At 40.3% G+C, this 17,983-nt stretch overlaps 1 protein-coding gene across 2 annotated transcripts in view; it reads left to right on the forward strand.

Annotated features, from left to right (window-relative positions):
- UNC5C (unc-5 netrin receptor C) overlaps positions 1 to 17,983 on the forward strand; it is a 226,067-nt gene that overhangs the window by 157,696 nt on the left and 50,388 nt on the right. For both annotated transcript variants that reach the window (XM_021290742.2, XM_065062383.1), the window contains exon 3: positions 7,666 to 7,809. In XM_021290742.2, the coding sequence (XP_021146417.2) occupies positions 7,666 to 7,809 (144 nt within the window). The remainder of the gene's footprint in view (positions 1 to 7,665; positions 7,810 to 17,983) is intronic.

Consider the following 17,983-nt stretch of genomic DNA (forward strand, 5'->3'; position numbering starts at 1 on the left):
TTCTTTGGAGATCTGCTACACTGGAGCATGATTATTACTTTTGTACCAGGAAAAAAAAATGAGCAGCAACAATAGGCACACGTTACATGTGGAAGAGAACAGTGCGTTTTGGAGCAATTTGTGCATATTATCAAAAAATGCCATCAACTAGAAAATAGCCTCCATTAAAAAAAAAGAAGGAGGGGGAATGTTTTTCCCTTGTCTCTGAACTGTTTAAAAGCTGAGAACAAGCAATCCAGTGCTGCTCTAAAGTATTAAACCATAGTTCAAGGTTTATATAAAATGATCAGCTGCCGGGGTTGGCCGGGGGAGGAGGCAGCAGAGGGGCTATTTTACCTTCCCCATGCTGGCAGGGACCATGGCACACACTTGGCTTTCCACCAGCCTTCAAGAGCTCTGTTTTGAAATCTTCCCTGCATCTTACACGATTCGGTCCATCAGATTTTAACGGGAAAAGAACAAAAAGGCCTTGTTTTCGCTAAAAGAGAATAAAACCCAAACTGAATGTGTGCTCTTTATTTCCAGCTCAAAGTAAAACCCCTCTGAAGGCAACTCTTTGGAATTTTTGTGGAAGTCAGTGAGTTAAAAAATAGTAGGGGAGCTGGGATTTCAGCTTAACTCACTACCATTAGCTGCTAATTAAGTACCATAGCTAACTGATGCAAACCAGTGCAAGCTTGACTTCATGAGGCTATTACCTTCATTTGTATTCATTTGGGTTAAGAATGTATCTCTTTCCTAAAGAGAAAGTTACGAAGAGGGAAAAAATATCTGGAAGCCTTTAATTTGAATATTTAAGCTAATATTTGTGGAAAATTGTTTGTAATCTTAAGGTTGTTTCGTACCACCAGCCAGCCACAATTTACAGACACGCAGCACTGAGGCAAAACCAGGTCCCTGCAATCACAGCGTGAAGGATTAGGGGGTGTTAAAGCTGTTGCTCTTTTAAACTATCTCTAGGTATCTATCTGTCTATCTATCTTTTGTTAAGATTACAGCTACTCCATATAGAAAATAAGCTATAGGCCAAGTCTGCCGTTACGCTATCATCTCTGTCCCATTAGGATGCACAGAGTACATTTTTCTCAGCGAGAACTTTAATATTTGAAGCCATTCTTCTTGTACATAGCCTATTTATTCATTTTTTAAACACCAAATTCCATATCTTAAGTAGTCTGATATATTTGGGCGGAATTTCTCTCTCACTGCAAAGGATCTATCTCTGAAAGAAGGTAAATAAATTTCAATTCTGAGATAGCACTGATTGTATTTTTACCTTTGTAAAAAAGTTATTTCACCAAGTAAAGTGCTCAGTCTTCTGCTGCAGAGACAGGTTGTTTATAGCACCTGTGATGAGCAATTAAATAAATCACAGAGGTCATCCTGGACTATGGGTAAGTAAAAAGATCATCATTTTTGGCTTTGGTCGGTTAAGTTTTGCCATCAGAGAACATCCTAATGACAAAGGACTGCATAATAGGAAAGCACTCTGTTTACCTTTTAAGTCTGTTTATCATCATACCACTTTGGTGTATGGTCTTGGCCACTTTCGTGAAGCAAAAAATATGATGCTGTTTTAAGCATTTTTGGACGAAGCTTTGTATGAAATGTAAGACAGATGGGAACTATGAGAACTGAAAATACTTTCGTCCTTTTTGCCAAATACTGTGGAGATAATCCAAGCCCTCCTGAAATTATTGCGACATTCCCGTTTTCTTTTTTGGTATCAGGATTCTCCTTCCACCCTCATCTTGCATTAAAAGATATGGATACTTATGTTACTCAAATCTGTCCTGACTGAGCAACATTCATAAAGTATTCTTTCACTCTCCTACTCCTAATAAATAGAAAATGGAACTGTGAATCAGAAAGCATAGACTGTTTCAAAGTGGCACTGATTTATTTTAGGACTATGCAAGCCACCACATTTTTCTGTGTGTCTAGGTTGGGGATCTGTATGGGGACACGCCATCGTTTTCTAAGTTGCATGCCATATAATCTGATTCTATAACAGCATGTGCTGTGTGGACGTGCAGAGTAACTTTTACTTCTAACGGGTTACAAGTCACCTGCATGAAAATGGGCTGTATTTCCATACTTTTTAACAGCGGCTGCAACACACCTGCAATCTATGTGCATGTATTAGTAATGTCTTTTTCCAGACCAGTAGGTCACAAAGTTCCATCTCCTTGAGAAACGTGTTCTATGGTTTATGTGATCACTAATTAATGAAATACCTTTTGGGCACATGAAAGCATAGAAATATCTTGAACTTCTACTTACAGAGAAAATAAACAAATTATCTGTGCAGTTTCTTAGTGCAGCTCAGTCTTGCAACTAAATAGCTCCTGTTTAGTGTTGTGCCAGAGGGTCAAACACATGTCAGTATAATACTTCCACAAAAATTGCTCTATCAAAGTCCTGAGGAATATTTTCACACATGCAAGGTATTAATATCAAATGTCGAACATTTATAGCAGCCAAAATACATCAAAATAACTTTTTGGCAGAACAATGCCCAGTGAGTTGGAGATGCTGCCTCTGTGACCTGGACTGATTCCAGCATGGGTAATTACATTTGATTAATTGATAATAATCTCCTGCTTTCAGACATTTACAGTGATTATTCCTTGTCCTCAGTAGTCATCTTCAGTTACAGAACCTTATAAGACGTTTTTATTTCCCTCTAGAAAGAAATGAGTCTGACTGGCAGATCTGCTCCTATTAAAATCATCGGGAAATTTGCCAATTCGGCAGGTGCAATATGGAACCCATGAGTTATTATTGCAGTTGCTAATAATCTACCATAATATCATACAATTACATTACATTTGCATACATTTAAAAAGATAACATTTCTGCCTCTGAAGACCAGATGATCTACCCCACGGTTTGTATAGCCAGCTAAGTGCTTGGAGACCGTGTGAATGAAGTGTGTCTCTGCTTGATTATGTTTCTAGGACACAGTTTATAATAAAATACCATGTATATAAGGCACAATTCCCTCTTCATGCTTCCTTTTGCTCCAGGAGGGGTAGTAATTTTGTGTTGATATAAACCATCAGATGGTGCCTCTCCCTTGTACTCATTGGCCTGCTCACATTAATAGTAGACAGCCTCTCTCTGCCCATTAACCCCTCATTAACATGAAAATACAGAAATAAATAAAGTTCTAGCTCCTTCCTACTCCTTTTCAGAGCCCAAGTTGTATTAGTCTCAGGGATACGTTTATTTTATTGAAATGAATAATTGTATCTGCTGTGCTATGAAATACATAGAATTGTCACTCATGAAGAACCTCTTTAATTTGTGGGACTGAGACATAATTGCAGACAGATTATGCTAAATGCCTTGATCCTTCTTGTAAGCCACCCTCCATACTCAACAGGACAGAAAACTATTAGGGGTAAAACGATATCTTGGACTGGTTTGTTTAGTCTTCTAACAGCTACAGGGTTTTAGACCTCTCTGTAGTGAAATTCCACCCATGTAATGTCTTTTTCTGGTGCCAGGTTTAGGTAAGTGTATTAAATCAGACTGATCTGCATGTATAAATACCCCAGCCTTGAGCAACATCTGTGGCATCTTTTATAACCCAGCAGATCCAGATCTGGATACTCAGGACCCAGAGAGGACAGCATTTCTTCTCTTTTTTTTTTTTTTCATGGAGATTTCTTTACTTCCCTATACTCAAGTTGTAAAACTTCTTATGTTGCTTCCCTCTTGGGAATGCTGCAGTTATTCCCCAAGATCAGAAAAGAAATGCTTGTGCAGAAAGCCCAGCAACCTAGGGGTGCATTTTTAAGGATCTGTGAGTTTTTTCAGTGAACAATCATAAGATATAATTACCATTTATTTTGGAGAATTGGCTTAAATTACTTTGGTTTTCTGCATTTTCATTTTAACTCACCTCTCTTCACAGTCTTCTTGTTGCCAGAAATAGGGTGGTGATAATTAGACCCAATATCTTCATGTATCTGCCTTCATAGCCAATGATCCAGATGGGCTGCAAGAGGCTACAGAAACGTTTCTCACTTTGTTGAATGCAAATCAAGTTTGGACAGTGGAAGCAAATGCTTTTCCCTGACATAGTCTAGCTATTCATCACAGGGAGAGTACAAGTTAGAAATACTATATAGATGCTCTTTATGGATTTATATGCATTAGAAGGGACATGTCAAGCATTCTAGCAGCCCACATTTCTGTTATCTCCCTTTAGATGTGCTTGTTATTGCATTACTTTAAAGTAGGAAGACTCTTGATTTGTTGTGGATTGTGCCACCATCTATGAGATTATATTAATTCTGGAAATGTGCAACTTCAGTGTTGTAAGAAAACATGTGTGGTGCATATCTTCGCCTGCTGTATGGCTGAGCCATTTGAGGAACTAGACTGAAAAATTAAATATATTTCTAATACAGAAGGTAAGGTGAAAGAGAGATTTTCTGTGGGAAGTTCACCTTTTGTTACTTAGCACTGTGGCAAAATGGAATTGGCCAATACCAGGTAGGCTGTGCTGCATAAATTATTTCTAAACTCTTGATCTGTCTTGTCTTGAATAGATTTAGGCTAAATATAGGGACTCATTTTATAAAATGACTTCTAGTTCTGGACTTGGAGGTTGTAAACTCACCTGTAATCAAATAATTCAATAAACAGGTGTCTGAACTACAGGCACAGCATGTCACATCGTCTGGAAATATTGAGACATGGGTTGCTTGGCTTTCTTTTATTTGTTTGTTTGTTTTTTGATGACTCCAGCTACTGTTCTATACTGCAGAGGCAGAAGCAGCTCATAATAAGGCAGCTGGTATCTGAGCTATCTCAGCAAACTGTGGTTTTTTGTAATCTAGCCTAGAAAGGGATTCTCTGTTAGGGGTTATGTTGAAGCATGTTAGCAGAAGGAACAGGATTGTGAGCTGGTGAGGAACTGCATCACTTTGTGCTTGCTCCAGGGTCTGAGGCTGGATGCTTTTCACCTGGTGAGGTGTTTCTCCTAAATCAATGTGGCTGTTTATGCAATGAGGTGCCAATGGACATTGCTGGGAAGGGGTGGTTGAATCAGCTTTGAGTTCTGGCCATGGATCCTTACATCCCAGGTCATCTTATGGCATCACCACGTGGTTTGATAAATTTCAAACTATAGAAATTCAAACTCTTCAAACTCTTGTTCACCTTATAGACAAAGACATGATTTTTTAAATTTTTTTTTTTGCTTTCAAGCAGAAAGAGTTGACATCTATTTGGTATGTAAAGAAGGTGTGAATCTCTTCATTCATGGCACAACTGTTGCTATTACTCAAAGATCAAAGGCCAATTTACTTTGATTAACCTGATACCTATCAGTACTTCATGGCTGTCCCAAAAGATATTACCTGGAGTAACTTGTCAATTTGAATTAGAAAGCAACACAGGTCATCAGAGATAAAAAGGTCTACAGTGCATTCGGTGGGAATTATTTATCTATCATGTGGTTTTGTACCTTCAGCAGACTACCAGAAAATGACATTTGTGTCCTGAATGTTAAGACTATTTCATAATCATTATTAACCAGTATTGTCATTATGAGCCTGCTTGCTTTAGCCCTCAGGTAACAAAGTTCACTGCTCCATCAAGCTCTGCCATAATCAGCCTTATTATAAAAACATAATATTGTAACCTTCAAAGGCTCCCTGGGCTAGTGCTGTAAAAACTGAGAATGAACTGGAGCAATCTTTAGGTTAGCAGAAGTTGCACTGGGAAAATATAACCATTTTTATGCATGTAATGTACATGCTCCCTCCCCACCCTCTTCATGCTCTTCTCAACAGGACAAAAGGTATCCCTCAGACTCCTTTTGGAGCCAAATTAGCTCATCAAAGCAAAACACGTTTGTAACACAGTGTTCACTGCATATCAAATGCCTGTGCACCACTTTGATTTCCATTCTTTGGAGTGCGGTTGCCATATTTTGAGTGTTTCATTTCAAGGAGGAAAGCTATTAAGTGTTTCCCCCAAAGCAGCTGATTATTCAATGGCTAAAGATGTCAAGGATAATGAAATAAAAAGGGAGGTAGGCTGTGATAGTGTCTAGCAGGAAAATGCATCTCATTAGAAGGCATTCCCACCAGAGAGGTCTACGGTATTACATGCATGAATTCCTTTCTGCTGCGAAGTCGTTAACCAAGTTTTGGATGCAAACAGCATGCAGCCTCAATGGCAGCGCACAAGTGTGTACAAACAGTAATTAATCGTTGGCTCCCTGAATGGAGCCTCTGTGAGACTGGAGGCAAATCAAAGGGCTGGCCTGGTTTCCAAGCGCTCGAGGAACACGCCGTGCTGCACAATTGGGGACATTGACGTTATGAATACCACCTTGTGAGCCGTGTGGCAGGAGGGTGGTTGGTCTCCGTGGGCTCAAGGCTGTGCTCAAGCACAAGGAGATGCCCGTTGGTGCTTGGTGACAGGGAAAAACTGTGCACGCTGTGATCCAAGAATCTTTTAGCTGAGTTTCCTGGCAATTCTGAAATGAAAAAGAAAATCAGTTCTACTACACGTTTGTATGTGGAATTTATTTATTCAGGGCTGTTGGCAAGAGTGTATATTCTGCAGGAAGACAGACAGGAGTTTATTGATACTCTGACATCAGCAACAAAGACTGAATACGCTGACAAGAAGTGTAAGTGCTCTCTCCCACCCCCACCAGTATCTTGGCTGCAATAAGAAACGTTTTGACCAGATGCTGCATTTTGAGGCAGAGAAAGGGATTGTGTCAGTACAAAATACAGCAGTTGTCATTAGAGGATCAAAACATTACTAACTATTGTTGCAGTGGTCTCAGAGACACCACGATAGTTCCTTGCACTTAGAAGCAACAAAGCAGCTCCCCAGCAGAGAGCGCAGTGTGGGAGATGTGGCCAAATATCAGTCTGCTGGGAAGGACAGTGAGTGGGCCACCATCAGCATCGGTGCGACTGCAGGTTTTTGGGGTTGTGCTGAGATGTGTTGGGGAGGGCAGGGCCAGGGAGACCGTCAGGCACTTAAGTGCATTGCAGTGTATTATAAAATCACCTAAAAAATTTCACAGTATCTGCAGTACATATGACAGTAATAGTCCCCAAACTGGCAGCTTGCAATAGCCGTACTGCAGCATGTATGCCCATCATTACAGAGTACTGGGACATTTTCTACGGTGGTAAAATCCCTTTTCCTGGGCAGTTCAGTGTCAGAGTGAACAGGACTTCTCCCTGTGCTGTATCTATCTAGAAAAATGTGATGAAATACAGGAGCGCTAAGGGAGTCATATAAATTGAATGACACTGCGGTTTTATGATGTTCATACGCAAATAAAACTGAGCTGGATCATCACTTGTTGTAAATCATACTAGGGACATGGTACAATTTATACCAGCTGAAGTGCTGGTCCTCTTATTTGTCTAACATACTTGCAGTATGTGATAAAAGTCAAAATCACAGTGATTAGTTTTTCATTCACCCACTTATATTATGAGGCAGATAAAGTGTTGCTTTTTTTTCCTTCTCATCCTTACAACAGTCTGTGTTGCCAAGTAGATACTGGTAGAGAGCTGTGAAGTCTCACGACTTTGCAAGCTGACTTCTGTTCCGATGCTTCCTTCTTTCTGTCTGTCAGCACGACACTGACCAGCATTCCTTGTACCCTCACAGGTCTGATTGTCCGAGAGGTGAGCATCGAGATTTCCCGGCAGCAAGTCGAGGAGCTCTTTGGGCCCGAAGATTACTGGTGCCAGTGCGTTGCCTGGAGCTCTGCGGGCACCACCAAGAGCCGGAAAGCCTACGTCCGTATCGCATGTGAGTGTCTGTGCTCTCGGTGTTTGGGTGATGAAAAGTGGAGTCTCTGCCATTTGAGAGAAAGATTTGGGTTCTGAACGCTTAGGCTTTGTATTTTCAAAGAATCACAGAATGTTAGGGATTGGAAGGGACCTCAAAAGCTCATCCAGTCCAATCACCACACCAGAGCAGGAACACACAGATGAGGTTACACAGGAAGCTGTCCAAGCAGATTTGAATGTCTGCAGAGAAGGACACTCCGCAATCCCCCTAGGCAGCCCATTCTGGGCTCTGGCACCCTCACTGAGAAGAAGTTTCTTCTCAAATTTAAGTGGAACCTCTTGTGTTCCAGTTTGAACCATTACCCCTTGTCCTACCATTGGTTGTCACTGAGAAGAGCCTGGCTCCATCCTCCTGACTACTCACCCTTTACATATCTGTAAACATTAATGAGGTCACCCCTCAGTCTCCTCTTTTCCAAGCTAAAGAGACCCAGCTCCCTCAGCCTTTTCACTGTAGGAGAGATGCTAGTCATAGTTGTGGACTTTTGCTGGATTCTCTCCAGGATGTCCATGTCAGAACTAGACCCAGTACTCCAGGTTTGGCCTCCCCAGTGCTGAGCAGAGGGGAAGGATCCTCTCCCTCGGGCAATACTTTGTCTAATGCAGCCCAGGATGCCATTCACCCTCTTTGCCACAAAGGCACATTGCAGACTCATGGTCAACTTGGTATCCATGGGGCCGCCCAGATCCTTTTCTGCAAAGCTGAAAATACGTATCTCTACAATTATATAATAAAGCTGCTGTTTCTTAACAAAGGAACAGTTGTGTATTTAGCGTATCATGTAATCAGATTGGTAATATGAGGTTGGAAGTGGTCATCTCAACCCTAATATTTCATCATTGTTATTCATGGCTACTAACCTCAGTGTTTATTTTGAATCATTCCCAGCTTAGACCCCAGGAACACAGGGCAACCAGTTCTCTGAAAACAGATCTGCTTTTGACTGTACAAATATTTAATGCTCATTAATTTTCAAAGAGGTTCTTTTATTTGTAATAGAGTAGTCACGGTGGGGATTCCCATTTCTCATTCACATGATGAAATCCTGTTTTGTGTAATGGGGACAAAATTTATCATCCGGAATTGTATCTTTTCCACTGTTTTCACCTCAGCAAAAACACATTTTGTGAGAAAAGGTCATCAGAAGCTGGGTTTGTAGCATGCTTATATATTTCCGTCACTGTGTCTAACAATTTGTAATGAGAGAAGAGAAATCTTCCAGCCAAATAAAGCTTTTCACAGACACATTACAGGAGGAACTCTCTGTCAGTTAAAACTCTCCATTTAGAGCTTGTTTCTTCTTTTGTTCTTGTAATAGTATTACATGGTTAAATCCTCAAAGAGGAGTTACCTCCTGTGTAAACATCCAGATATAAATCTCGGAGGTTAAGTAACTTTTGTTTACTGCCATACCTACACATTTAATTTCTACATAATACATAATCATGGTATGTGTATGCAAGTTATTTTATATCAATTGACACTTCTTTCCAGGTGTCCAAATTTCCATCAAAGGTCCTAATAATATAGTTTGCTTCTTTTTCTTACCATGTTTTGGAGTGAGAGGAACAATCAATTCACTGATTTTTCTGGAGTCTTCATTGTTTATTTTAGAACAGTCTAAGTAAGTAAATTCCACAGAGTTTTTATGTGCTTATAGCTGAAAAATGGCTTTGTATTATACTGAAGGGGTTTTTTTAACCTCTTGTTCCCCGTTTTGGGCTTCTTGGGCAGCTGTGGCACAGGCAAATCACTTAGACTCCTTGGGATTAAGGGTTGACATGTTAGACCTTCAAGCTGCAGATTTTCAAATAGAAACAAGTGTGTTCTCTGCAAAATTGTCCATTTCGAATTTCACAGATTTCTGTACATTTCTCAGGTAACTCACAACTATTTTGTTAGAAACTCAGGCATATGATGTGGAGTATATACCTTACTTTGTGATGTCATTTGGTCTACAAGATCACTGGTTTAAACTGTGGACTCAAATATGCCAATACCCATCTATATTCACAGATTTGCCTTCAAAGAACTGAATCTGTACTGGCAATATAATAGTTCTTTCCTAATATACTTTAAACCTGGCTGGTAAGTATTCTATTGGTTATATAATGTGCAATAAGACTGGGATGCAAGGTAGGCTCCATGCAGTATTTATGAATCCAGAAAATCAAGGATATCTAAAATTTAAGAGGGGCAAAAGATTCCATCTCTCCAGCTCTGTTTGCAGCTGTAGTTGCATGTTTGTCACCAATGCAGTCTTCAGTTTTAAATGGTACAAAAAGTGAGTGCCGACACCTTTGGGAAAGGTGAGGTGTTAATGAAGCATGTAAAGCGCTCTGGTTAAGTTATATTATTATTTATCTTCATACCTGAAGCTAGTGATTTTATCATAACAGGTACAACTGGAGCATGACTAGCCATACCTAGCACATTAAGGAAAGCTTCTCTCTTTCTCTGTCCCTCTTCCTCTCCCCCTACTCATCCACTTTCTACTTCTACTCTTTTTATCCTTCTCTTCTTTCTCTTTTCTCCCTTAAGCGCACTGGTCTTATTCTGGAATTACTATGTCATCTCAAGGGCTGGAGCTGCACTCCATTAAGACAAACAAAAAAAAATATAGCATGCAACATCTCTGTTCACTGAGCGTGTAATAGAATTAACTGAAAAGTAATTTGAAAGTGTGAAAAATGTGCATCCTGGAAAAGCCACTTGTATTTGTTTAATGCAGGGTCAGGCATGTGTCAGAAAGTACATAGCAACCTAGTCAATGAAAGTTGTCTGTGAAAATCAATTGCAACGTCCCTCTGGCCAAGAGCTTCGGTTGTTCAGGAAGGGAATAATCCATAAATATGGAGAGAAGATGCTGCTGGTTTTCAAAGGCTCGCAGTATAAACAGGAAAAAGAGTCTGAGCCTAAAGCCAACATCCTGCCTTCCCTGAGTGTTCACGGCATTTAACAGCGTGTCACCGCTCTGCAGTCCCAGGCCGCGAATATGCTGGGAAATTGTTCCTTTCTGTGCAGGCTCTTTCTGAAAAGGAGTAGAAACAGTAGGTGATGGAAACATCATTATTTTCACCTTTTTTCCTGTTTCATGGAATTTATCTTCTTGAGGCTTTGGTCTCCCCATGAGGACAGAGCTGAGCATTTCATCCTTTTAAACTAGGAGATTTGTTGAGATTAAATTTCACTTTGCCATTCTAGATACCTCAGTAAGCAACGAAGTAGGGACACCTCATGTATATCTTGGTGAAGCTGGAAAGATATAATTTTCTGAGATACCGGTCTATAAAAATGCTAAAATACATTTCCTATTTATTCTAGGCACATTCTGTCAGGAACACCAGGAATCACTAATATATTTTGATAGGGTCTTTTTGCTCAATTGATAAAATGGTACTTTTGTGAAGGGAGGAAGGATGGGTTTGCGTAGCTTTATCTTTGGCTGAAAAAAGATGCAAGCCCAATATAAAGTTTTAATGTGAATTTTGTGTAACAAGACTGATGTTGTTGAACAGATAAAACATAACAGGTTGAAAGGATGAATGAAGCCTGAGCTTGTGTAACTGAGAGCAGAGTTAAACCCACCGGAAAATACATCTGATAAAGACTAAACAGTAGCTGCAGGATTTGACCTAATTTTTAGATCAGATAATAAAGAGTTGGCTAAGACAAATTGCTTTGAGCCTCTGTGCATAAAGCAGCCTTGATTTTCATTTGCTCCAGTTTGGTGTTGCTGTAGCCTCAGTGACTTCATGATGTTAACCCAGGCTGCCCTCGAGAAAGTATAGTAAGAATATAAACCCCTAAATCTGCTGCCTGATTTTGGATTTATTGAAAACCTGTATGAAAATAGAGGCATTCTCTGTAATTTATGTTACCTGATCTTTTTGGTGTCATGAATGTGGATACTGTCTTCTTTTCCTTTATTCATGATCTAAAATCAGATTTTGTTTTTAAAAAAATCATTTTAAAAAGCCCTAGTATAGTAAGGTAAAGTAAAATAGCTTGTTACTATTTTGTATGATTTGTTATTCCTATCTTATGTACTTATCTAAAAGCTTTTTCCCCCCAGACATTTTTTCAAAGGAATGTAGCTAATATATGCATGTCAGATACTATATACTGATAAGATAAATGCAGTACAGAAAAATAAACTAGTTCACCTGGTGGTTTATCTCCACTTACAAGGGGTTTGCAGTCATACAAAGAAACAGATATGAAAAAAAAAAGTCACAGATCCTTTAGTGACACTCGATTATCTCGCCTTTTAATATTGGGTCCCATGTTCCTGTAGCCACCAAAGCGTTAGAACACATTGCAATAGATACAAAGTCGGGTGGATGTCGAGATAAGGAGAGTGAGCGGGGAAGGATGTCACTTGAAAATTTTAATAGGAAGGTATGTCCAGGATATGTGGTATTAAAAAATAACCCAAAAATGTATTTTGTGCACTTTGATAAGTGTGTGAGAGTTAGCAGAGATAGGACCTTAATTTCTTCCTTGCGTACCGTTTCAGTTGCTACTAATCAATTTCCACAGCTCGTAGTTAATAAAGAGATAACTGAGACACGTGGTCTTGAGCTGAGATTACTGAAGAGGCAACAGCAGATCAAAAAAGGGCAGCAGAGAAGTTAATCAAGCATTTAACATATTTGATACCAGCACTTCACTGTTAGCATTGCTTAAAAAAAAACAAAAGGAAAGCCCATTACTGAATTTATATTCATTCAATCCCTCAGGAGGAGTCTTGAGAATATCGTACCTACACTGTCATACATCTGATGGCAAAACATAGATGCAGTCAAGGAGTTAACAAAATTCTGTGTGTATTTTGGCAGTGACCAGACAGCCATGTGAGTCAGATTAGTGTATCATAAGAGTAACAACAGCAAAATACCCCATTTATACAAATTCTTTTCTGGTTTAGTGTTTCAGTGTGTTGTAAATTCAATTCTATGCATGAATTACAATGTACACTTGATGTTTCTAATGTCTGTCTTTAGTAGGTTTCGTATATCTGTCATCTAGAAAGGCATCTGTTGAGATGAGACCATTCAAACTTTATGTTTGGATTTATTTGAAAAACAAGAACTTTGGATTCTACCTTCAATCACCAAATAACATAGTGAATAGAATTAAGTTTATAAGTTACTTTGCGAGTTAGGCTTACAAAGAGAAACACAAAATATCAACCTACCATGTGAAAATATAAGAGGAGAGGAACAGTGTGATCTGTGTGCATCTGGGAACCCATTTGCTCAGTGCATTCTTGATCAAGTTTGCTCACTTGTATTTTTACAGTTGTATCAATACCAAATGTGTTGAGTGGGTGGTTCTTCATTATAAGCACAGCCCACATGGGTGCTGTGTTACAAAAGGGTGTTTTGTCTTACCAGCACCTGGCTGAACTAACTTAGAGATGGAGAAAAGAGGGGAAACAATGATTTTTTGCAGACATGCAGGCAGTGAGTCTCTAAGGGATGGTCAGAGTGTAGCGTTATCCCCACCTGGCTTGAAGGTGCCATCCACAGAATTGAGTGGCTAGTGGGTGTGCACCCCCTGTTTTCTGAGGCTGTAAATACATAGGGAATAAAAAAGGAGAGAAGGTCCTGGGCTCAGGGAAAGCATCTTGCAGATTGTATCCCAGGAAACAAAGGGTATTCATCACCTCGTTCAGTACCTCGGGTCAGTGATACAGAAGCATGTGTCCCCAAAACATGGTGTGCATTTCCAAGAAGTGGAAGACACGTTCAGCCCAACCTGTGGAATGCCAGGTGTCTTTGGAAAGGGGGAAGCTCCACCGTCCCTGATGTTCATCTCCAGGCTGAGAAGGTGGCTGGGGCAGCCTCGTGGTGCTGTGTCATTTGTCTTAGGGGCTGGCCGGATGTGAAACAGCCCCTCAGTTCCAGAAGGACAGGGAACTGCTTGAGAGAGTCCAGTGCAGAGCCACGAAGATGCTGAAGGGAGTGGAGCATCTGTGTGAGGAAAAGCTGAGGGAGTTGAGGCTCTTTAGCTTGGAGAAGAAGAGACTGAGGGGTGGTTTCATTAATGTTTCTAAATATGTAAAGGGTGAGTGTCAGGAGGATGGAGCCAGGCGCTTCTCAGTGACAAGCAAGGATAAGACAAGGGGCAATGGGTATAAACTGGAACACAAGAGGTTCCATTTAAATTTGAGAAGAAACTTCTTCTCAGTGAGGGTGCCAGAGCCTGGACCAGGCTGCCCAGGGGGTTGTGGAGTCTCCTTCTCTGCAGACATTCCAACCCGCCTGGACACCTTCCTGTGTAACCTCATCTGGGTGTTCCTGCTCCGGTGGGGGGATTGCACTGGATGAGCTTTCCAGGTCCCTTCCAATCCCTAAAATTCTGTGATTCTCCGGAGAAGGCAAGAGCGGCACAGAGTTGTGTACAGAGCAGAAAGTTGGAGTTTCAAGGTGTCAAGTTATTTACTTTGTCCTCATCTCCAGCTGCTTGTGCGGGCTTAGAGCACAGCCCTGTCCAGCTGTGATCCCAGCCCATGAGCAGCAGCGGGCACACAGAGGGTGGGCAGGCAGCTTTGATCCACCCCAGCATGTGGTTGATACAGCCGGGGGCTCCGCAGGGCCAGGCAATTGATAGAGGTTTCAGAGGGATCCCCTGGGTTACAGACTCATGACACTCCTGTGACTGTCTCAGTGGAACTCTGGTTTGATCTAATTAACAACAGAGAGCTGGAACCACACAAGGACAAAATGAAATTTAAAAAAGAGGGTTTTTTGTACCTAACCTTTCCATTACTTACCCACCAGTGTGACTGATCCCTGCACAAAGGTTGTAGACTCAGCTGTGAAGAGAAAAGGGAAGCCAAAGTATGCTTGATAGCACATGGTTTCTTGCATTTAGAATGGCAGTTCAGGCTCTAATGCCTTTTTTTTCAGAAAAAAAAAAGGTGTCTCTTAACTCCAGCCTTATCGTGGAAACTGACGGAAGAGCAACAGGCCAGTTTTACAATATTATTAAAGTTTCTTTGAAAGAGCAGCAGTCATCCAAGTTCAGGAATAAATTCATTGAAATGTACTTTCACAAGCATGTGGATCCTGTTTCATTTTGTAGAACATCAGTAGCATTTTTCCACTCTTTTTCTACAATTATTTTCCTGTTAGTGTATTTCTTATTAGACTAGGTAAAATTAAAGCAGAATTGAATCTTGCCTCTTGAGAACTCCCTCAACGGTAGGAGGTAGACTTGAAGTGGAGAGCTTGGCTACCCATTGATCCTCTAATAATAAGTAAAATAATACTACACCTTATTCCCTTCTTTTTCTAGTATTTTAATTTCATTTTTCACTTGTCGCATATTTGGGTTTATATGGATGCCTGTATATACTTAATCACATAAAACAAACTATCTTCTGTATGGAAATATATACTTCTTGTGAAGGTCCTTTCACATTTTTAAAACCTTATTTCTCGGAAGCCACACACCAAATGTACTTCACTCAATGGGCATAGTTAATATGAAAGTTGGATAGAAAATAATATGGGTTTTCTTTTCGTGCTCTTAAAGCTTGCTCATTTTTTGAATTGTTTGCTATAGAATGAAAGTTGATCTTGGAGTTACTAGAAAGAGCACAGAGTAAAGAGTCTTTAAGGTCTACCAAGGGCAGAAATCCATCTTTCCTTGACAGTAATGCTGCATTGTTCTGTTCGTTTCTGGTTTACATCTAATTCCTGGCTGACAAGTGTCCGTTTTTCATGCTCATTCATTAGTCACTCTTGCATTAGCACTGCCTTGAAGGCATCTGGCCTGCCTCTTATCATGTTTCTCAGAAATGATAAAAGATATCCTTAAAGTTTTACCCACCCACCCATCATAGCAAAACCCATAACAGCAAAGAGATAAAATACATCTGATTAAAAAGAAGAATAGGGTCATTCTTTGCTCATTCTTAGAAGTTGACAGGAGGAAAAAGCAGTAGGGAAATGCCATGAGTTCGTGTAGAAACTAATAACTTTAGCAGGCAAAGAAGCAACTTTTGAGTGGTTTGTAAGCTAAATATGCATTAAACATAAAATGAGTCATTTAGCAGAACATCAATATCAAGATCTAATGCCCCTCTCCCCAAAAAGCATAGCGATTCAGGAAAAAAGCTAACACTATGGTGTACACTGAGATTTTGATTTCCCGTTATACTGGTTCAGCTTTATGCTTATGGAAATTCATTTCAATGGAGCCATCTGTCCCTACCAGAGAGGGTTGTGTGGGAGTATTTCAGGAGTCTTGGAGGGAAGTCTCGTCTTAAGTATGCTGTAAATGTGCGATATATGCCACAACAACCTCCTCTGAATTTACTGAGGCTATACATTACTAAAGAAAATAGAATCTGGCTTAAGGTGCCAGACCAGAATTTTAATCCTTCTCCTTAGTGTCTTTTTATGAAGATAGCCTTGAAGGGAAGTTAGAGGCAGGGGAAACGCCTGGAGGGGGTACGGGCTGTCCCCTGAGCTTGGCAGTGACATCCCCACCTGCAGCTGGGTGACATGCATAAGAGAACTAGTGAGAAAAACAAGCCAGACCCCGCAGCATCGCTTTGTACCAGGGCTCGCTCCGCTGCAAGGAGATGAGCTGTGGCAGCGATATTACCTGTATAAACAGGGGGAGAGTATTGCTAACACAATCAGGGATTATTCTACATTACCAAAATAATAATGGAAAAAAAAAAAAGTGCAACTGCCTTTCTCTTGTCTCTCCCTATTATAGGTGAGAGTGGAGAAGGCTCTTTCAGCATCACATTAACCAGGCTGCTGCCGACCCAAGACTTTAATAATTCACACTGCCTCTTCACAGACAAAGAGGTCCTGCCCCAGAATGGATCAAATGTTTTATTGTTTTGCTTTTCAGACAATCTGATGGTTGTTAAAACTTTTTTTTTTTTTTTTAAATGGGATGTATTTTATTCATCTTTTACCGTTCTCTCAGAAAATAGATCCCTTCTGTCCTTGCTTGCAAGCAATTGTAACTTATATGACATTTTGAAACAGTGAAAAATGTTATTGGAAAGGCTCTTCTTGGAAAATCTCCAAAGTCCTTCAGCACATTAGCGAGCTCACCCACTCCTGGTCAACAGTGTGAAGCTGCCATGATGACTATAATTGTTAAACAGCAAAGGAAGCTGAAGATTGAGTTAGAAGGATGTCTTTGTTATCCACAGAAATCATTCTGCCAGGGCCATAAAAAAAGCCAGTGCTGTCCCAGCAGGGTGTTTCATGATAACTAGAGCAGGTTATGGAGTTTTTTGTCCAGACCTTCCACTTCTTCATCACTTAAAAAAACACTTTTTTAACTTATTTGTGTGTTATAACCAGCAAACATTATTCTTGGTTAGGTAAAACTTGCCTTGCACAGCTGCAATCTGCAGCTGTTTGTAGGTGGCAGAGCGGTGGCAGGGGGTGGTGGGTAATTCTGGGTGGTTGAAGCTGTGAGCATGTGGGAGGGAGCCAACAGAACAGGGTATAAGAGCTCCCAATCTTGTAAATACATTATTATGTATTTTTTTTCACAAATGAGTATCATTTACTCGATAGTATCTAATGGCTCCTTTGAGAACATTACTGTCTATACTGACTACATTATGTCAAGGCCCCTACTTAGTGTATTTTTAGTTTGTGGATCATTGACCCGCTCGAATGCAACGACACCGTTAAAGCTTCCGCACCGGGGGGCTCTGCGGGCAGGGGGGCTGGGGTCCCTCTGGGAAACCACTGCAGCGGTTCCCAGGGAAAAGGGGTGTTCAGAACCAGCAATTCCAGCTGTTGATAACAAAGAGCTTAAAGTGGGATTTTTTACTGTTATTACACGTTTCTAGACTAATGCTATTTACTCTTGCATGCTCTACATTTTTTATTTTCTTTTTTTAAAGGGAATTATTGTGCACATGAGGCTATAGAGAACTCCAGAGCTCTATTAATGTTCCAGGAAGGCAGGCAGGACAGTAAATCAACACGTCAATGAAAAAATTCAATTATTATCTATCTAATCTGCCTCTGCTGTCTTCATTCCTCCATATCTGAACAGCTGAAAGCTGTTATTAATGTTCTATTTATTACTGTGCTTATATACTTCTATTACCAGCATGGTAACTTTCTCATTTATT

Source organism: Columba livia, chromosome 4 (assembly GCF_036013475.1).
Source record: "Columba livia isolate bColLiv1 breed racing homer chromosome 4, bColLiv1.pat.W.v2, whole genome shotgun sequence".
Taxonomy (NCBI): Eukaryota; Metazoa; Chordata; class Aves; order Columbiformes; family Columbidae; genus Columba; species Columba livia.